Source organism: Papaver somniferum, chromosome 11, assembly GCF_003573695.1.
Source record: "Papaver somniferum cultivar HN1 chromosome 11, ASM357369v1, whole genome shotgun sequence".
In the NCBI taxonomy this organism is placed as follows: domain Eukaryota; kingdom Viridiplantae; phylum Streptophyta; class Magnoliopsida; order Ranunculales; family Papaveraceae; genus Papaver; species Papaver somniferum.
This window is the reverse complement of record NC_039368.1, coordinates 3,141,082-3,162,954: the sequence shown is the minus strand read 5'-3', so window position 1 is coordinate 3,162,954 and position 21,873 is coordinate 3,141,082. Positions and strand designations below refer to the sequence as shown.

Here is a 21,873-nt window from a genome sequence, read left to right as displayed (position 1 = left end):
TTTCTAGTTATACAATTTTAACTTATTTATTCAATCAATTGGGTTTTGTGATCGCCATGGAACTTAAAGATTTATTGGATGTGACATCATAAGGGTGATATAGCATGTCAAACTTAAGCTCCATGGAGAGAAGCAGAACCCAGTTGATGGAATAAGTAAGTTAATATTGAAGAACCCAAAGAAACAATTTCAACTCATCTTCAAATCATTAACGTAGGCTAAGTGTTTGTTCGTCGTTGCCAACACTCATCCTTGTCATCAATTTTCAGGTACCTAGAGACTAGGATGGTTGCTTCATGGTCGCCAATTTCTTTAAGAGGTTTTCCTGTACTACTGACCCATGCATTTTCAAGCCTATGATATTACTAATGTCCTCTTAGGTGATTGTCATCTTACCGAACTGAAACATATTTTTTCCAAGATAAAATCTCTCTGAGAATTCACTATATAACACATCATCATATTTTATATAACATTTACAGCAACATTAATAAATCTTTAATGAATTCACATGATTCAAGTTTCCACTCGTACTGGGTTCTAGCATGATTGTATACAAACAATAACCTAGTTGGTTTTTGTATAACAAGCATATTATGTTTAATAAATATTTCAATCAAACTGAACAAGTACAAGAAAATTATTATACTTTATAAAATAATAAGTTACAAAATTGCGTTACCTCTCTGCACCAGATGTGTGCTGCAATATGGTGTTTACAAGTGATCACATAAATAAAAAATTACAAATACTAACAATCATTCAGGATTCATAGATTAAAACATCCACTATTCGTTCAATTAGGAACTACTAGTTCATTTGATTTATTTTATTTATTTAAACACAATATTTCAAAATCGAGTCAATCAATCTAAATTAAGCAAGCCGATTCAGACGACTAGTTCTTCATCACAATATAAAAATTTATTAAACATAATATAAAAATTTCCATATATAATGACACATTCAAAAATTATTTAAATTTACTTTTTTTTTTTTATCTCTTTTAAGGTTTTAAGTTTGCTTGAACATCCTCTATTTTCTTTGGAGGCATTTTTAGATACAAAATCAAAAACTAGAAATAAAAAAAATGAGTGAAGGTAGTGAAGGGTTTGGAGAAGAAGCATAAGAATGTGATAGGTTGATGAAGATTGAGGAAATTGTAAAGTAAAAAAAAAGTAAATAGTAAAAATATTTTACTATTCACTTTTTCTTTCCCAAACATTATAAATCGGTCCTAATCACCGAGTCGGCTGGGATTTTTGAACTCCCTTAATCCAAAGATTCCACACCCTCTTCGCACTGGGACCCACCGAGAAGCTCCGAAAAGAATCAAAACCTAACCCCAGCCGTCACAAGCAGCTTTCATCCCTGAGAAAAAAAGAGAGCAGTTTTATAAAATTAAACAAAAGTTTGAAGCTTAAACACAGTAGAGAAGAAGAATTCGTCTGAGTATAGATGGGAAAACGGGGGAAGAAAGGGCATCAGCAAAAGAAAACAAGTCGTAGTAAAGAGTATTACTATGCTTCTGAAGGGGAACAAGAAGAGAGAAACCATGTCGTTCTTCCTTCATCTTCAGACGATGAAGAAAAAGAAACAAAAACTGACAATGAAGAAGCAGAAGAAGAACATGAAGGAAATGCTGATCAATCGAATCCAAATTCAAGTGATAAATGCCCATCTAAGTTCTCTCTGTACCAGGAATCTGTTCAGGTAAATAAAAAAATTGAAACTTTATTTCAATTAATCTGTTCAATAACCTCTACCAAATAGTTTTTTATACTTAAATTAGTTTTTGGGTTTGATTATTTTGTTTAATTGTAGTCTCCAAAGGGTGATATAAGTTATCTCCAGAAGTTTTTCTTGATGTATGTTGGTGGAAGACAACCTCTTCATCTCCAGGAAGATTTTTGTGGGACTGCTTTACTCAGGTATTATACAAACACCTTGCATACATGCACATTTTTGTTAGTTTTAGTTTTTTTTTTTTTTTTTGATCAGATTGTTAGTTTTAGTTTGTATAGTTAATTGTGAAATTTTGTGGGATTTTGGTGGTTAGGATGTTGTTCTGTGAATGTTTTGTAGTGCGGAGTGGCTTCGGACGGATTCGAGAAGAACTGCTGTAGGAGTGGATATGGACCTTGAGACACTCGAATGGAGCTTACAGAACAATGTTGATAAAATTGGGGCTGGGTATTCCAGAATGTCGTTGTTTCATGGGGATGTCTTGAAACCTAAGGAAGCTAGGCTGGTAAAATGTGGAATCCAGGAGTCTGTGGAAGACATGAAATTGGATGACTGTGAAGAGGGGAGTATGGAAACTGATGCGGGGACTGGTAGTCAAATGAAGGATGGGTTGGTGAAGGAGAATTGTGTGTTGCCTCCAATAGATATTGTTTGCGCGTTTAATTACAGCTGTTGTTGCCTTCAGAAGCGAACAGATCTGGTATTGTATTTTAAGCATGTGATTGATACCTTGTCTAAGAAAGGTGGAATATTTGCAATGGATGTATACGGAGGTACTTCATCTGAGAATGGATTGCGTTTGCAGAGAAGGTTTCCGAATTTCACGGTAAGGCACTAGAACTTGTGAGCTCCGTTATTGAATCCTGAATATGAACATGGTCATCTATTTGTCAATGCTATTCTATGCAGGATATTGGGGATGAATAATTTCTTTCATGTCATATGAATTTGATGTGTGTACTGCTCTGAACCTTTAGGGCCACGTTTGAGGAAAACGCAATAAACTACGTCCACTGGACATCTAACTAATCAATTAGCCCTGTCTATTTTGAAAATGACAATGATAGTTGTTATTTTTGTATTACTGTTGTAATTTGCAGATCAAACCTGTGTGCTGATTTTGTGCGTAATTTATTTCTAATGTTATCTGCAAATTCAGTATACGTGGGAGCAAGAAGAGTTTGATATTCTCCACCGTACAACAAGGATAAGCCTCCACTATAATCTCCGGAAGCAGCAACGCAAGATTCGCCATGCATTTTCATACAGCTGGAGACTGTAAGTTGTGCCTTCCTTTCTACCACATGTGTTTATCGTTGCCCGTTGGGTATGTCAAGCTATCTAATGTGTACGCTTATACTTTATCACTAACCAATATCGCCAACACACAGAACTATCTAATATCTGACTGCCTCAAATGGCTTACTGTCCAGTAGTCACTTCTTTCTCTAACTGTCAAAAGCCATAACCACAAAAATTCCTTTTTCCCTATTTTAAAATACTGCTGTTTTGCTACTTTAAGAGTTTTGTTGTGTTCAAGACCCACTGCAATGCTACTCTTTATCTTTTGTTCTTGTACTGATCCACCCTATTGCGTTGTTGATCAAACTTAAGATTGTTGATTAGTGCCTCTCTCCTGTATACTGGAAGTCAAAGTTCTTGCATAACGGGCTCTGCTCTCTCATCTTCGTACTCTTTTCATTGAATTTTTTGGCTAAAAAAGATAAATAGGTGATTCTGTTGCAGGTGGTCACTACCCGAGATTAAGGACTGCATGGAAGAAGCTGGATTCAAATCTGTTCATTTCTGGATCAGGGAGATGCCAGATACCAAGGACATGAAAAGTACTGAAGGTTTTGGTGTTGGGCGAGATGTCAAGTATGAAGAGGTCACATCTTTCAAACAACAAGATGCATGGAATGCCTACATTGTGGGTGTTTCAAAATGAAGTCCCAAGTCTAATGTCTGTTTACTTTGAAATAAGAAAGGCCTGTAAACCTTGACTTTTGTAGTTACTAAAACTTTTGTGCTAGATTTTGAAATGCATCCATTCTCCCAATGAACCATCTTTTGTTGCTACTATTAGTGTTCAAAGATAGTCAATTATGCGGCTGTCTACTATGATAAATGAGATCTGATTGCATTTTGAATAGTCTTGAGAACAATGATTCTGAACATCCTGTACTGGACTGTCCATCTTTAGGCTAGTGCTCTAAATATATTTCTTTAAAAAAACACTGTGTGATAAGTACATATGAAGGAACGATCAAGTGTCACCGTTACTGCCAGTGCCTTTCGGAACATTAGGCTAAAGCCACATTAAAAAATACAGCAAGACAGATGCCTGACAGAAAGAAATAAAACACCACAAAAAACCAACTGGAGCTGCCCTGAATAACTCTGTTGTTGATCATTGGTGGCCTATGACAAAACTGTGAAGAGCATATATGGATACAAAAGCATCTTCTGTGTTTATCAATGATCAAAGCTGCTCAATACAAACACTTGACAAGGCGATCTTTACATTCTTCTGTACTTCATAGAGCTTCAATTCATGTATCCCGCCATTGTCAGTGCTAAAAAGTTGGTCTTGGTTGCCCTCTGTTAAATTTAGGTGGGTTTGTTTTCGCAACATCAACAACTATCATCCAACCATTGATGATCTGCAATCAATAGTATGAAAAATTGGGTTTCAGTATGTTTTGAATGGATGACTCAAACAGACAGTTCCAGCAATACAGTACAAAGTAATAATAAGATGATTACCTTGCCATTCATTTCCTTGAGAGCCGCACCTGCAGCTTCCTCTGTAGTGTACTCAATAAATGCATAACCCTTGGATCTTTTAGAAATTTTGTCCATTATAATCTTAGCTGTTGAGAAAGCCAAAACACACAGTCAGCATAATGAGAGCACGGAGGTTAACTCAGAGCGAAATCAAAGGGAAAGATAGCCCACTACTATGTTCCACAATAAAGAAAGATTGGTGAAGGAAAATACCTTCCACAAGCTCACCAAAGCTTTCAAAAGCTGCACGTAAAGTCTTCTCGGATGTATAAAAGGAGAGGCCTATCAACCAGAAACCAGGACGGAAAAGTTAAGCGTGAAAACAAATGAGGATATCAATTGCACCCTAATTAGAGCTACCGAATTCTAGATTGCGAATAAATAGCTGAATTTAGAACCTGTTTTACAAGAAAATATCCAATCTAGTAAGTAGTGTACCTGTTACAAAGAGGCGTTTTGTTTTAATTGGAGGTGCCTCAGTAGACTCAGCAGGTTTATCATCACCTATAAATGTTTATAACCATTAATATTTGCTACAAAGGGAATTTGGGAACCGATAAACAATAGAGCAAAACCAATCCAAATTCAACGAATTTCCAAACCTCCATAGTCTTTGTTTTCTGACCCAAAATTTTCATCCGCATCAACGGACTTAACTCCAGGCACTCCTGCAACACATAACACATCTTATCCCCAAGCAACAAAAATAACAGAAAACGTTTAACCAAAAAATTTATCTAAAAGGACACAATCGCAGCTGGCACTGACCTACAAGTTCACGCGCACATTCATCATCAAGTTCACAACAGAACCCAAAGTTGTTTTTCCATGAAATATGATATATACACATTTGTGCATCCATTTCACTGCAGAACATCATTTACACAAGAATGACAAGACGCAAACAAGCCGAAAGCACAAAACAACCAGTACTTAAAAAAACCAATACTTACTTTCCCAAAACTTTTGATAGTATTTGAGCATAGTAATCCACCATTTGTGCCTTTGTAACAACTTCAACTGTAGGTTTCTCCATTCTAACTAACCAATACTTAGAATTCCCCTCCACAAACAACCGAGATATTCCAGCACTTAAATTCGACACACCACTCAATTGAACATTTTCTAAACTGTAATCCTTCTCCGCAGATTCAAAATCCAGGTCAGGCCGTACGGATAACACTTCCGGCAAGCCTAAAAACACAAGTCAGATGACAACTCTAAAATCTTCCACTAAAAGCTCTTAAAATGGGATAATTCAGAACACCAATTTCACAGCAATTGAACTTACCAGAGAGCTCGCTAGAAGCCGCTTCATCGATATCACAACAAAAACCAAAACGGGTCTCCCATGAAGCATTGTAAATACACATTTGAGCTTCCTTTTCACTGCAAAATCAAAAACACAAAAAACCCAATTAGCAGACTAATAAGAAATTCACATTACACCACCACCACCCACCACCATAAACACACACAAAAACATTCTTAAGAAAAGTTTGGGTTTTGTTTTGGTGGTGGTGATTGGTGGATAGTGGTGGTTAAAAACAAAATTAAAAAGGTTGGGTTTATCTGGTACAAAAAAAGCTCACCTTCCTAAAACCCTACTCAGGGTTTTAACATAATAATCAATAACATCTGATTTAGATTGAATTCCTATTTGTAAGGGTTTCTCCATAACTACAATCCAGTGACATTGTTGGCCCCCATTCAATGAATTAAGAAAATCCAAATTTTGGGTTTTAGTATCTGCAACTGCCTTTGTTGTTATTGAAGATGAAGATTGAATGTTGGGATTCCAAGAAGAACTGATTCTAAGGACATTTCTGTTGATATTTTTGCTGGTTAATTTGATGTTTATTTGTGAAAAAGTTGAAGATTGAATTAGATTCTTTACTGGTTGAACAGTAATTATATTTTTGTTAGTAGTAGTGAAGATTTCCATGGCTGTTTCCTTTCAGCACAGAATTTGTAACTGTAAAAAAAACTATTCAAAGAAGAAGAAGAAGATGAGGTTAGTGAGGTTTGATAGACCGACTATAGACCTTACTTAAAGTGTGGTAGACAGGGGGACACTACCAAGTGGGCTTGGGCTTTATTCTACAGAGGAAGTGGAAGGAAATTTTCTTCATTTTCCATTTCCAATTTTCCACAGATGGTGGTGGTTTTGGGGGTGCAATGTTTAGATCATTGTTGTGTAAATCAGGGGGGACTCTGAAAAGGGCGGCTGCCATCATCAATGGAGAATCATCTTCTTCAACATTATTAGCAGCTAAGTATTTTCTGCTTACGTTTCAAAATCAAAATGTTGTTGTAATTTCAAATTCTAGGGTTACTTCAATCTTTTGTTCCTTCTCTACTAATAGTAGTAGAAATGGAAATGGCAATGTTACTTCTTCCGATTCTGAATTTCTGGTTTCTTATCTGATTAATTCATGTGGATTAACACAAGAAAAAGCTGTTACTGCTTCTGGAAAACTCAATTTCAAAACCACTTCTAATCCTGATTCAGTCTTAGCTTTACTCAAAGCATATGAATTTACTGATTCCCACATTTCTAGATTAATCCTTAGATACCCAGCCATCCTCTCATCTAATCCTCATAAAACCCTCAAACCCAAATTTGATTTTTTCAAGTCCAAAGGGATTCATGGACTTGACCTTGCCAACTTCATCTCAAATGACCCAAAGATCCTGAGGGAGAGTTTTAATAAAGGAATAATACCTTCATTTGATATCCTTAAGAGCATTCTTCAGACTGACCAAAACGTCATCAAAATCATTAAGAGATGTAGTAGGGTTCTTTGCAAATATCTGGTTAGAAAAACGATGGGCAATCTAGAACTTTTGTTATATGAAGGTGTCCCTCAAACTAAGATTTCTTACTATCTAATTCAACAACCAAGATCATTTATGCTAGATCACAATAGATTTAAAAAGATTGCTCAATCCCCACGAGTTTTTAGTCGCAGCTTGAAGGAGAGGCTTATCCCAAGGTGTTCTGTTATCGGGATTTTAGTCTCCAAGGGTCTGATTAAGAAGATGATTTCTATAAGTGCACTTTCAACAATGGTAGACGAGTGTTTTCTGGAGAAGTTTGTCATGATGTACGAGCAAGAAGTTCCTGAACTAATGAAGGTATTCCAAGGTCAGCTTAGTTACCAAGACCTGCTACAGAATTGAAGGATTTGATGGGACGAGTACATGGTAATTATCTGGATTCTCAAATTATACTGTACACTGTCTTTCCCATTATTGCTTGTATTCTGCTTCACTTTCACATTTTAGCTCTTATCTTGTTTATGCTTGTTTCGAAATTTCTGTTATGAATATCTGGTTGCTGCATATGTTTGAAAATACTGGGGAGTATATATCATGGAATAGTTGACAGGCTTATACTAGGAGATGGATACATTGACAGAGAGAAAGAACACTAGTAAATTTTATCTATGAAATCAAGCAGTAGAACTAGGCCTGCTTTCAAGAAATGTATGCTAGTTTTTGTTTAGCGTGTAAGTAGGTCTACCTTTTGAGCTAGACTTGATTTTCTTCTGGTTAAGGTGAATTAACGTTTTGACCTGCAGAATTCTTGTTTGGTTATCATTAAAAACTGAAAAGTGATTCTTGGAGAAGTTTGCAAAGATTATCTAAGAACTGCCTGTTAGGAGTGCTTCCTAATTATATAGATTCGGTAACATGCATATATCATGTGAATTTTCAAATTGGTTTCCAGCTGGTTGAGTTCTCTTGCTGAATAAAATATTATACTTGAACCTAAAACCTTTAGGGTGTCAACAAATTGATTTTAACCTTTTAGTTCTAGTAACTTCAAATTAGTATGCTTTTGTAATGTCTTGAAGACTGAAGTTTGTTTGGGGGAAACCATGAGGAGACTTTTGGTTTGCTCTTAACACCAACTACTATCTTGAAGTATACTGAGTCTGTAGAAATGGACAGTTTTCCAAGTTTTTTAAAACCTTTTATCAGAAGTTAGACGTCCCAGATCTCGACCCATATTATATATGTTTTCTTAAGACTGAAAAGTCTGGAAAATGCTGGAATTGGGATTATGATGTTTAACTTTGCAGATGTACGCGGGGAAGCTTGTGCAGCTACAAAAGAGAAGCGAACAATATGCAGGCAGGCGCTCCCAGGCCTGAATATTGCAATACAATGAAATCCAGAGCTGGTTGTTAGGAGGGTCCAGCTTCAAGAGATGAAGTAAGCCAGTATTTCATTTTTTGAGTATAACCAAATGGTTGTTCGTTTTTATCAAGTAAGTTAGAATTTTGTAAACATGACCCTATAGGTAAGATTCTGATCTAGTACTAGTAGCAGAAGAATATATGATTAAAATGTAGAAATGTGAATAAAAGTTGCTTTAGATAGCTTGTCTCTTGTTGTCTGACATTCTGGAACCCAAGAAATTTACTTGGAATTACTCTTTTTGTTGTGTTTGGCGAGAAAATGAAATATGTGTGCAATTTTGAACAAGATCCACTAAATCTATTCCTGTTTCAGAATATTTGGCTTGCCTACTCCATGAATTTGTGTTTCTATGAGGTATTTATGAAGCACATTCAGGAATTTCAAACAAATGATAATGATGTACAGAGTGACTATCTGGACACCTTGGACTTGGGTAATCAGATATCGCTTGACAGGGAAGAAGCTAAAATAGATACAACCACAACATTCCAGATGCTTTGCCTTTGCCAGGGTTTGCACTACTAAGTGGGATTGGGCTTAACAGACTAAGTCACAACCACCAAAAAGGCCACACAAGTAACCACCAGCACCACCATACAGAAAAAATAAGTAAATAAAATCTAGGCTTTGTTTTGGTGGTGGTGGTGGCAAATAACACAGTTGAGAATGAGAATGAATTTTCGGGGACCATAGTTTCTTTTTTTTGAGATCATGGTTCTATTTTTAGTAAGACATTTAGAAGTAAAGTGGAGACACCCCTTATCCAAATATCTATGTTAATAACCAAAATTACTCTATCTAATTAAGTTTTTGCAATGATTAGTTAGTGTAATTAAGTTAGGTTAATTAGTGATTAATGTAAAGATTAAATCAATATTATTTTTCTTAAAATAAAGTTATTGAGAGGGAAGAAGAAGGGAGTGTGACTTTGTGCACCTCCCTCTCAAGTCTCAAGGTGCACATTCCTACCTTGTTGATTGGTTAATTACTTTTTAATGTAATTTTAAACATTAAAATTAAATACTTTCTTTGGAAATTGGAAAAGCTATAGAAACAAAATCAAAAGGCACAAATCTCATGTTTTCTCCCCTCTGTTATCGTTATTTCTTCTCCTTCAGAAATTACATCACCACCAGGTCTCCTAAAAACATTTAGGTGACAACTGTGATCATCAATCTCAGAAAGATATAAGTATGTGGTAATGGAATCTTCTAATAAAATTCAAACTAAGCAAGAGCATTCTTCTACCTCCTTGAATAATACACTTTTAGCAGAATGCTGATTAGAAATTGAGATGTACATTGAAGGTTAATTAGTTTGGAACTCGCAAAAAATCTATTGCCACGGTTAACTGAGTAGAAATTGAAATGTACATTTAAGGTTAATTAGTATGGCAAAAAACCTATTGTCAAGGTTAACTAGCTTGGCAGAGTTGTTGGCCGTGCAAACCTTCCATTACCACTTGGGGTATTTTCATAATTGATACACAAATGTTAAACAATTTGAAGATATGGTATAATGACTAAAGATAGCTAAAAAGGATACGTATTAGAGGGATATCACAAAGGTTTACTTCTGTTGCTAATGGTGATGATGCAGTTGAAGTTTAGTTTTGTGCTAATCGAGTAAAAACAAGTCTTTGTTTACGATCTCCAACAAAGAGTAATTAATTTTTATTTTTAGGCTAAAAAAAGAGAAAACCAACCATAGTTTAATTATAACCAATCAAAAAGGGAGGAATGTGCACCCTGAGTTAATGGGAGGTGCACAAAGTCACACTCAGAAGAAGGAGAATACAATAGTCTGAAACACTCCTTAAAAAAAAAAATTGAATCCGAACCTTCAAACCACCCAAGCATACTTCAAATTTAGTTTTTTGTAGCTTGAATTGGTCAAAATTTTCTGAAAATGAGAAATTTTATAGCTTGATTTTGGCAAAGTCAAACAAGTTCGGGTATAAGATCTGAAGAATTGGTAGCCGAACTTATCTGCTAATGTAGTTCGGCTAATGTTCATGAAAGCACATGTAGACGAATTTAGTTTTAATGAATTTTTTTACTTTTAGAGAAAAGTTCGGTTAGTAGAAAAAATTTACGATGAAACCGAACTAAATATATAAGGAATTCGGTTAGGAGAAAAGAATTTGCGACGTAACAGAACTCGATATATAGGATTTCAAAGAAAAGTTCGGTTAGGAGAAAATAATTTGCGACGTAATCGAACTCAATATACATGATTTCAGTTAAAAGATCGATTATAAATTAGAGGTTCGGTTAGGAAATTAAAAAGTTCGGTTAGGAGATTAGAAGTTCGGTTAGGAAATTAAAAGTTTGATTAGGATTTTTTTTTTTATTTTTTGCGAAACAACCAAACTGTTCTTCATGTTCTTCATTTCCAGCAAGTTCGGCTAGTTCGACAAAGTTTTTCCATAAAATTCCTAACCGAACTTATTACTGTAACTTCCATTTTCAACCTATTTCGATGACTACTACTCAAAATTTTAAATCAAAATCGAATTAGAAGTAATGAGTTTGTGGGAAAATAATCATGGACGGGTTTGTTTACAAAGGATTGATTAACCGACGGTAAAAATTCAATGAATCGACGACGATGAAAATTTGATGAATTTTTATTAGATTTGTATATAATGAGGTTCAGATGATCATAAATTGATGAAGAAGAGAAGAAAAAATTTGTAGAATTATAATTTTAATTAGGCTAAAGGGCAGGTGGCCTAATCAAATCAAGGTCCCAAAAAAATACAGTGGTGCCTAAAAAAATCATTCTTAAGAAGACTGGGTTCTTTTGGTACTAAAATAACTCACCATCCTAAAACACAACTAACTGGTCTTGGGCTTTTTTCTACAGAGGAAGTGGCAGGAAATTTGTTCATTAAATCCTTTTGAGTACTACAGAATAAAGATGGTGTGAGAATCACAGGATTTATAAGATTTCTGAAATCTGGTGGTGGTTTTGGGTGCAATGTTTCGATCTTGTAAAATTCATGTTTACAAGAGATGGGTTGGTCCGAGGATCGAATACAATCATCATTTAGGAAACATCCTATATGCTGCGTTACACAGATATTTCACATGCATGCTCGTGTCCCGTGTCCATACGTATGGACACGGATACTGACACTGACACTCGTTGGATACTAAGCAGTTGAAAAACTAATATTTTATTCAAGTAGAACTTTTTTGTGGGCGTAAAAAGAAGGTTTAAATTAGAAAAATCCAATATAGCTGCCACATGTGTGGTCCTGATTGCAGCTGAAGTTAGCAACTGGTGAGGTCTAGGACCAGTTGCAATCTGGACACTAGTATTCCTATTGAAGTAAGACTTTAGTACTGACTAGTGACTTATTAAGACCAACTTTTTGTCATAAAATATTTAACTTTTGTTTAGTACTCCCTTTTATTCAGGATGGTACTAACTTACGAATAGACAATTAACCATAAAATTGTGTCATCATTACTATTTCTGCATATCTTATGAAATTAGTAATATTTTTATTTATGTGTACTGCCTTGTCCTCATATCGTGAATTTTTAGAAATAGAAATTAACGTTTAATCCGATTATTGTTGGGTTATAGACGGTCTAGTTCTACGCTCTCAAGTCTGATACCGGGAAGTCCAAATTTCACATTTTTACAACGGGTTAGTCCTTTTTCAAACGATTTAGTCCAAAATTGAAATTTCCGATGGCAAAAATAACCCTCGTATGAAAATTTGGGGTATTGATTTGTTCTTATTTCATTTCTTCTTTCTCGTCAAATCTCTAAACCGAAGACGAGCAGCTTAGGTTTTAGTTTTTCATTTCGATTCATCTCGGTATTAATTGCTAATTTTTTCCATGAGAACTACTATTCTTGAATCAAAAGAAACCAATCTACCGGTTGCTGGTCTTGTCCGATTACTCTTCCATGATTTTATGGTAATAATTTCACTTCCGATTTGATTTTGATTCTCTGTAATTTTAATTTTGGTTTATGTTATTGAAGGAATGTGATGCATATGTACTGTTAAGCTCAACTAATGGATTTGGAACTAAGAAATAAGTTTTTTCGAATTAATCATTGAAGGGATTTGATGTGATTGTGCAAATCTAGCACAATGTTGAACCTGTTTGTCGAGGATTTATTCGTTGCTCTGATATTTTGGTTTTTTCTCAATAGATATGTTGCTTTGGTAATTCATACCGAAACTCTTTAGATTGGGTTTTGAAATGGATTATGAGATTGTTAATGTTATTTATGTATAAATGACTCTCGATCATGTTCAATTTTTATATAGATTATGGGATTAGGATGTTAATTTATAAATGCATAAGTGAACTTAATTAAAATTATGTTTTTAAGGTTCAGACATTCATGTTAGTTAACTATTTCGTCTTCTTAAGTTTCCTTTTTTAAGGGTACAAAAAAATTGATTATAAATGGTACGAATGTTGTATGTGTTGATTAACTATTTGTGAAGTTATTTCTTATGAAGTTGCTGACCACTTATTAATCTTGCAGGAGATTGCAAGACAACTTTGATTGGATCATTACTTGAAGCTTTCGAAAATAGTATGGACACGAGCTTCATTTTTGTCCAAATGACGTACTTCAGATCTACAACTATTAAACTTTTTTTCTAATCCCACCAGTATATATGTTTGTTCATTTTTTTTATCTTGTATCCGTAATGCAAACACATATTGAATACTTGAAAAAGAGTAGCCCAGCTGTGCTGATAGAGGTCTTGGAGTACGCTGCTAGAGTTGGAGAACTTTCTACTTCTCAACAAGTATTGTACCTCTCTACACTATAATTGTATCTGTGATAAAAGTATTTTTTAGCAGAAATACACCTCTCTATATTATGTGATTTTATCGGTGATAAACGACTCCATATTCTTATGTATGTGTAAATAACTAGGGTGTACAAACCGGTACACATGTGAAAAAAATGACTGCTATAGATTCTTGTGCACATTTAATTTTTGTTTGCTGAACCAAAATTTTAGTGGAAGAAGCTGACTGTTATAGATTCTTGACAAAGCTTTAGTGCATCGCACGAACGAAAAAGGGATACTCTTGACACAATTGTTTCCTTACAAGTTGCCACTAATATCCCTTAATATGAGAGGTTTAGCATAGCACTCCAGCTGACATCACGAATACTTGGTATACATTGCATGTCATTTAACTTTTTTCTTCGTTACAACACTTAGTTCACTTGATTAACAAGCTCATGTTAATAGTTTTACTTCGTTTTACATGAATGTGATACTGGAAAATGTTGGTACTTGGAACCTTATTGATTTTGTAAGTGGTGAAAATGATGTTGATGAGAGATAATAGGGATGGATTTCTTTTTAGCATGGATCTAACAAATAACTTTTTGCATATGTTATGATGCCTGTGAATGTGTCTACATATATTTGTATTAGTTTATATTTGACTTTGTTTCATTTTAAGCTCATGTTTGTTTTTTGGTTTTGTAGGTGTTTTCATTCTTGGATCATTCAAATATCTGTCTAGCTGGTGGAGTGTGTCGACAATGAAGATCGGTTAGTGGACATCAGGATTTCTGGAAGCATTTGATTTTTGAAGACAAGAGTATAACTGAACTGTAAAGTAAGTTTTCCTTGAGTACTTCTCTAAAGACTAAAGTATTGGTAGTAACACCGTTAACATCTATGATTTTTCCTCTCCGAACAAAGGTATTAGTTTAAAAAAAACAGACTAATTAGCATGTGGATTGACTCTTAATGTGTACATAATTGTAAACATGTGGATTTTTAGCGGGATAACTAATTGATAATGATGGTAGGAGACTGGGATTGACGGTGGTGGTATATATGTGTCTGCAATGGTGGTTGAATTCAGAGTCTTTAAAATGCTAAGATTTTTAATGTTGTAGAGCATACCGTTTTAACAAAACTAGTTATAAACATGTACTTGTATGCTGCTGGCAGCATGTTGTTAGACATTGATCTTGTCATGTGTTTAATCACCTTTATAAATCTAGAATAATATTGTGCTTTCTTTGTTCTAGCATAGTAAAGATCTTTCTGCCCCGTCAAGGTACTCACATACACGTAATGTTAATAAGTTGTTGGAAATTCTGCGAAAGATGTTGCCGAGGGGAAAACTTGGGATTATTTACAAGGTAAAATTCTGTAACCAAGTTAAACAGTAAACATTAGATGAGGATAATTTGACACAAATTTGGCTAAGGAGATTCTAAATTGTTTGCTAGATATATAATGTTATGGCATATTGGGGAAATTTGTTGAATGAAACATCAGTTTGTTATGTTCTTTTGCTAGATATATAATGCTATGCTGCAGTTACTAATAGTAAACACTGCAATCTACAGATGCTAATTATGGTGTACATAGTTGTACACATGTATCAATTGTGATAACAATAATGATGCAATTATTAATGTATACATATTCATTTAAAAGGTATTACTTAAGAATTTCCACCCTTATATTTTTTTCTTCATATTTTGGATCCTGGTTATTCTATTTGTTTGTTGATAAGTACATAATTATATAAAAACAATCCAAATTCCTGCACCTTTAGTATTATCGCGTTCCTATTTTACTCAAACTAGAAGCTCACAATGTGTGCTGTGATATGTACATAGTTGTACACATGCTGAAGATTAATGTGTAAATAGTTATACACCTGTTTATTGGGTATGATTTCTAGGTGCTGATCGGCAATTCAGGAATAAGCTTTGGTTAATGTTTAATTCTTCTACTGGTAATTATTACTCGTATACTTTTGTTTTGATTTTCAAATTTCAATTCAACATGAAAATTTGATAATGGTAGACTATAATTTATATCAACAGGTGAAACAATATCGTTGGGTCGCAATTCAAGATTTGTTATGAGATGAGTACCAGCTTGGCTTTTGTTTTAATCATTCACTTTGTCTTATCTCTGGATTACTGAACTCGAGAACTTTTTATACATATATGGTGCATGTGAAATTACTTAGATTAACCGCTTGTTTAGGATATGCCTAATTTTATGTGTTTTTCTTTCTTTTTGTTGTAGACTTTTTATGTGTAGACGATTCAAGTTGTATATGTGTATAAACTTCTGCATTTTGTTCCGTCTCATGAATATACGAGTTGTTTTTTGTATGCGGATGTTAGATTGTCTAGATTTTGTACATGTGTACATGGTGTACACTACTGTCCTGTCTCATTGATACATGACATGTTTTATGGGTATGGGTGCTGGATTTTCATGATTTTTGTAGATGTGTACATGGTGGTACACCACCATGTGTACGTATTTGTACACCTATAATATAAGTGTACATTTTCGTACGCACGTGATAGAAATTACATGTGTACATAGTATCCCATTTTAGGACTCTTAATCAAGTTTTAGTGAGCAATCTTTTTCGTTTTTTGGTTGTCGAATCAGTGATGCTATGATTCGCTGGATGTTGGTTACGACATAAATGTTAGGACTGTCTGATTACTCCAATACTGTCAATTGTATCTATACTTCTTTAGCAAGAAGCAATTCAAGCATCTTTCCACTATAACAACGTAGAGATTGTGGAATCAAGGCCAAGAATAACATTATGCTAAACTAAAACCCAAAGACGTTGAGGAACTAGATCTGATTCACATAATATAATCACAGGCTTGCTAATGTATCAATCCAGCCAAATAATCATATCTACCGTAGATTTATAAATAATCATATCTACTGTAGCATATATTCTTAAAAGTACGTAATAATTAACCGATGTATTTTCTTGTACACCAGTTATATGGGTGCATATAAAAGTGCACCTTTTTTTGTGTGTGCTTGTTACAAGTTTATATGCTTGTACACCTTGCTATTGCTCTTAGAGCTTCAATAGAGGAAGAGATGGCAAGAAAGGACGCCGCTGAAAGGGCTGCAGAAGAAAAAGGAGGTGGGAAGGCTTCAAGTTCACATGATACAACTTTGATTGAAAACGCTTGCATTATGTCTGATGGAGCTAATACAAGCGATTGATGACAGGTCTCATGCTTGTTATTAGTAGTCCTGGGGTTGAATCTGTGGTTAGAAACATAATGCAGTTCATGATTGTACATGAGTTAGAAGATGTGGTTTTCTGCAGTGAAGAAAAGATGTATTTGGTTTGATTAGAGTTTTTGCATGCTTGAGTCTGAAAGAAGATGGTATTACTGAGTTTTCAAGGGTGTTAAAACTGTTGATTTGGTGAATATGAGACAGTACTGTTACTTTGTGTGATTTAGAGTCTGCAGTGAGTAAGCTGATAACGAAATGAAGAAGTGTCGTGTATTATTGATGGCTGAGCAATTACAGAGTGTGGATGAGATGCAGCTAGATATGAAGCAATTGCAGGTGATACTATGAGAAATTTGGATGGGTTTGCTTCTATGTTGTAGTACAAGGAATGGTGCAGCTGAGTAACTGGTGCTATTGAGATGGTAGAACTCTGAAGTGGTAATATGGTGAATAAATAAGAAACGCCGATGGAATTGCAAAGATGGAATCTAAAATGTGTGATGTTGGTGGTACTGAGGAGCAAGAATTTATGTTGATGTTGGATGGGTAGTGTTGCTGCAGTGAAGTGCAGCTAGGATTGGAAAGCTACAGAAACGCATAAAAAATTCTAGTTGAATGGTTGAGGTGTTGTGGTTGTTTGCAGCAGCAGGGTTAAGAGTGGTTAAGCGTTGACGCTGGTGTTGGTAATGAGTTTGGGTTGTAAACAGGTTGTATTTTTGTAAATATGTACATGTTTGTATACCAATGTAAACTAAGTTTTTTAAAAAATGAGAATTATATAGTCATATGAGTACTCTTTTTGTAGCTCCGAAAAGATCTTTCCGAATATATAAAATTTGCGAATTTTGGAAAAACAATTCCAAAGATAAATTGATTTTAATTTTCTTTTATATTATTTAAAATTGCTGACATCATCATGAGCCACTTTAGACTAAACTGTAAATATCTGGACTAAATTGTAAACCAGGAAGGTTATTTGTGTACTTTCCTCAAAAAAAGAGTAATTTGTACCTAGTTGAATGGGTTAGGACTAACTAGTATATTTGGATGAGATTTTGGATTAAACCATATTTTTCCCTTTTAGAATTGCCGTATTGGACACGCGTATACGTGTCCGTGTTGGACACCCGTGGCGGTTTCCATGTAGTGAAACCTATATGTATGAAGGTCTCCGAGAAAAAGATTATGGAGGTTATGAATTTCCCTGTGAATGAAATGGGTTATGATTCATCAAGCATTGCTGAATACCCTTTAGTTATTAATTGTAGCTTGAAGGAGAGGATTATCCCAAGGTGTTCAGTTATCAGGATTTTAGTCTCCAGAGGTTTGATTGGGGAAAAAAATTTCTATAAGCTCAGTTTCGACATTGGTAGACAACTCTTCTTGGAGAAATTTTTAGTAAAGTAGGAGCAACGAGTTCCTGAACTAAAGAAGATATTCCAAGGTCAGTTAAATTACCAGCAGCTTCTTCATAATTGAAGGATTTTATGGGATGAATACACGGTAATTACCTGGGTTCTCAGATAAAAAGGTACATTGTCTTTCCCGTTTTATTTAAATCCTGTTTATCTTTCACATTTAAGCTCTACTCTTGTTTATGCTTGATTTGTTATTTCGGTTATGAATATAGGGTTGCTTCATATGTATGAAAAAACTGAAGAATATATATATATCATGGAGTAATTGGCACTTGGCAGTTGTCTACTAGGAGAAGGAGATAGTAACGGAGAGAGCAAACACTAGATATCCAAATCTATAAATGAAATCAAGGTTTATGCTTAAGAATTAGGCTTATCTTCAAGAACTAGATGCTGGTTTCGTATCGCTTGTAAGTAGGTACTCTCCTACCTTTTGAACTAGATTTGATTTTTATCTGGTTAAGATGAATAGATGTATTGATCCACAGACTTGTTGTTTGATTATCATAAATTACTGAAAACTGATTTGGTATCGGAAAAGTTTGCGATGATTATTGAAGGACTGCATGTTAGTGGTGTTTCCTAGTTATAGATTTGGTAACATGAATGTATCAAGTTCTCAATTTAGTGTTCAGCTTGTTGAGTTGTCTTGCAGACTAAAAAATTGTGCCCAGACACAAAAATTTTAGGGTACCGACAAGTTAATTCTAACTTCGTAGTTGTAGCAATTTTAAATTGTTATGCTTGTGTAATGGCTTGAAGTCAGTGGCGGAACCAAAGGGGGTTACCCCCACCCACCCCCACCTTCCCTTTAGATAAATAAAATCTATTCATTTAGTCCACCAGGTTCATCAAATTAGTCCACCAAGTCCAGGTAATTTACTCCACCGGGTAATGTCCATTTTCCAAAATCTATCGGTTTACATTTACAGAGTAAGAGAAAGGAGAAAAGAAGAAGCCGAGAGAAATGGACAAGGTCACATACTGGTTAATTTTTATCCCACATAAGTCTTTAAACGAGCGGTCGTAAGAAATTTCGTCTAATTAGGGTACTTTTTTTTCTGGGTAGACGGCTCCACCAGAAACAACATGAGTGAAATTTTCCCGACTCTTAGGATAGTTTGCAAGAAATGCAAACTCGACTATTTATAGACCAAAGTTCTTTGCACAACAAGGAAATTTCCAAAACTGAAAGTATTATCAAGATATGCAATAAGTGTTGAATTCAATTTTTCTATTTCCAATTAACGTCAAACCATATTTCCTAAATCTCTCGTAGAAAATTTCTATTGTTAGTTTAACACATTAACTAATAATCCTTTTCTAGAGTGTATGCTTTAATTGCTGAAAATAAAAGCATATACAATCAAAAAATCATAAGTAAATGCTTTTCAATATTTCGGTTGGGATTATCTTGAGTACCAAGTAATATCTTTGTACAATTAATGATAAGATTTGTGCACATGTTCAAATAATGTCGACATCTAGAAGTTCCCTTTCATAACAAATCCTAATTCCGAATTCACGCAAAACATCAACAAATATGTGAATTTTGGAAACTCGGTTTTTCTCTTGGGACCGGTATACCGTGACTCCTAAACTAAGTTAGGATCGGTTATACCATGTCACCGGATATATATAGCTTATGATCGGATATACCTTTCTTCTATATACTAGTTGGTATCGGTTACACCTTTTCACACAATATAGTCTGTGACCGTTTCTACCTTGATACTCGACATAAGTTAAAATTGTTTCTACCTTTTTATCTTGCATTGGTCATCCAAATATATTTAATGAAGAAACAGACCAACACACTTAGATTTCCCTTTCGACTATGAACAAGTTTGTACGTTTACTTCCTTAAGCTAATGTAATAATACATAGTTTCCTAGGATGAAATCACACCTATATCCTACAAATAACCAAGTAACTAAATATATAGACTATGTTGAAATTGTATTTACGAAGTTTAAAAGAAAAATGTTATACTTCGTAATTCATATAATTCCTTGACACTTTGATCATACTGATACGACCAAGTCTGATACTAGAGTTTCATATGTATATTACTTCGCATGCTATGTTTTTCAATATAAAATGACTTGAAAGATACGTTAGGAATGTAAACAAGATCAAGTCAATATTACTAACCTCAAGTGGAAGAATGATGTCGTCTTTGTAGTCATTATTTATTCACATTCTTCATGTCTTTGGATTAATACTTGTTCTTCTCAACATTCATATACTTTCTAGTCTGACCTAAAAGAAATTGTCTATAATAATTAATTAAGTGACTTTAGATGAATTATGATACTAAGATATATATGATAACCAACCTTGACATACCAACGCTTGGTGGGTTCAACCAAGCTATGTTCTAACAAGGAAGTTTGTTGATGCATTTATGATATCAACTTCTCTTATGACAGTCGATTCGGGCTACAAAAACAGAATTTTTGTTAATGTTTTTGGAGAGGATCTGGGAAAGATGTTGAGTTAGCGTGTGAGATGCGGGGTTCTAAGATCTGAGGAAAGCCGCTGAAAAATATAATTGATTGGAACTACACTGTTAATCATATGCCACTAGCAAAAAGGATATACACATTCATGGGAAAATAAAAAAAGGGGTAACTACTGCCTACAACCCTCAAACACTACTGGCTGCAACCGCCAAAAAATAACCTCGCTAAAATATACATCTTACATTCCTCATCTCTGACTAAAGGTCAAAAAATATCCAAATTTCACTAACAATCTGCATTTACGGGCACATCGGGTGGTATCAGTTGGGCACAGACTTCCATTGCTCCATGGATAAGGTCTAACAGGAAGTTGTTAATCAGTGTCTGGTTTAACGGGGCGTTGCAGTCGATTGCTACCAAAGCCTTTTGGGTAAGAGCATAATTAAATCTTGGATCCCATTTCCTCGACCATATTTGAGCCCTTGTGGAAAATTTATCATCCGCGACGGAAACTCCATGTGTATGCATGGAGGGACTCAATGAATCGACGGCCTCAATAACACTTTCATTGATCACCTCCAAGTAACTATGTCCCTTCTTTCTCAACACCTAAATCTGGATATTTCACATCAAGTAAAAACATAAATACACATGATGAAATTCGTTCATTTTTCATTACTCTTCTGATTGATCTATCAAAATATGAAAAGAGATAATCACCTGATCCATCAATAAAAACCACAAAAACTCCTGCCATGAAAGGATAAAGCGTACCAAAATCACCTTCTGATCTTTTTACTCTAACTCCTTCACCTTCTGATCTTTTTACTCTAACTCCTTCACCGACCCTCCAAATTCTTATTTACTCGATCTTTCCCATTGGAAAACAAATACACATGTTGGAAAACAAAGCTAGATTTAATTCTAGCACCATTTATCTCCTTTCCTTGAGCATAGAGTTTCCTACTTTTTGGGAAAACAACAATCACACTAACTGTTCTGCGAAATGTGATAGACACATTTTTGTGTCTACGTTGTCCCTAATTTCATGTATTGTTGGTACTCGATTTTTGTACTTATTATGGTATTTTATGTGCTTTTAGGTATTTTTGAAAATAAACATTCTTGGAAAAATCGGCTCGAAAAGTCGTCTAAAGCACCGGAAGGAACGTGTTATTCAGACTCTCACTTGTGGATAAGGGGC

General features: G+C 34.7%; 3 protein-coding genes across 3 annotated transcripts; 2 read left to right on the top strand and 1 right to left on the bottom strand.

Annotated features, from left to right (window-relative positions):
* The first annotated feature begins 1,377 nt into the window (after nt 1–1,377).
* Nucleotides 1,378–3,828, top strand: LOC113322761. The gene is made up of 5 exons (XM_026570905.1): nt 1,378–1,713; nt 1,825–1,931; nt 2,086–2,572; nt 2,906–3,024; nt 3,493–3,828. The coding sequence occupies exons 1-5, from the start codon at nt 1,459–1,461 to the stop codon at nt 3,692–3,694; spliced, it is 1,170 nt and encodes a 389-aa protein (XP_026426690.1). The 5' UTR covers nt 1,378–1,458; the 3' UTR covers nt 3,695–3,828.
* A 131-nt stretch (nt 3,829–3,959) lies between these two features.
* On the bottom strand, nt 3,960–6,529 carry LOC113322760 (organelle RRM domain-containing protein 1, chloroplastic-like). The gene is made up of 9 exons (XM_026570904.1): nt 6,126–6,529; nt 5,825–5,922; nt 5,487–5,727; nt 5,302–5,399; nt 5,136–5,201; nt 4,972–5,037; nt 4,747–4,815; nt 4,513–4,619; nt 3,960–4,409 (listed from the first exon to the last, which is right to left on the bottom strand). Exons 1-9 carry the CDS (start codon nt 6,476–6,478, stop codon nt 4,323–4,325), a joined length of 1,185 nt encoding a protein of 394 aa, XP_026426689.1. The 5' UTR covers nt 6,479–6,529; the 3' UTR covers nt 3,960–4,322.
* A 132-nt stretch (nt 6,530–6,661) lies between these two features.
* On the top strand, nt 6,662–8,979 carry LOC113323901. Its single transcript, XM_026572249.1, has 2 exons — nt 6,662–7,740; nt 8,622–8,979. Exon 1 carries the CDS (start codon nt 6,712–6,714, stop codon nt 7,714–7,716), a length of 1,005 nt encoding a protein of 334 aa, XP_026428034.1. The 5' UTR covers nt 6,662–6,711; the 3' UTR covers nt 7,717–7,740; nt 8,622–8,979.
* The last annotated feature ends 12,894 nt before the right edge of the window (nt 8,980–21,873 follow it).

Coding starts and splice junctions, on each gene's coding strand:
- LOC113322760 (XM_026570904.1), bottom strand. CDS start 6,478: ATGGAAATCTTCACTACTACTAACAAAAATATAATTACTGTTCAACCA. Junction 5,728..5,824: donor GGCTTCTAGCGAGCTCTCTG/GTAAGTTCAATT, acceptor TTGTGTTTTTAG/GCTTGCCGGAAGTGTTATCC. Junction 5,400..5,486: donor CTATCAAAAGTTTTGGGAAA/GTAAGTATTGGT, acceptor GATGTTCTGCAG/TGAAATGGATGCACAAATGT.
- LOC113323901 (XM_026572249.1), top strand. CDS start 6,712: ATGTTTAGATCATTGTTGTGTAAATCAGGGGGGACTCTGAAAAGGGCG.
- LOC113322761 (XM_026570905.1), top strand. CDS start 1,459: ATGGGAAAACGGGGGAAGAAAGGGCATCAGCAAAAGAAAACAAGTCGT. Junction 1,714..1,824: donor TGTACCAGGAATCTGTTCAG/GTAAATAAAAAA, acceptor GTTTAATTGTAG/TCTCCAAAGGGTGATATAAG. Junction 1,932..2,085: donor TGTGGGACTGCTTTACTCAG/GTATTATACAAA, acceptor AATGTTTTGTAG/TGCGGAGTGGCTTCGGACGG.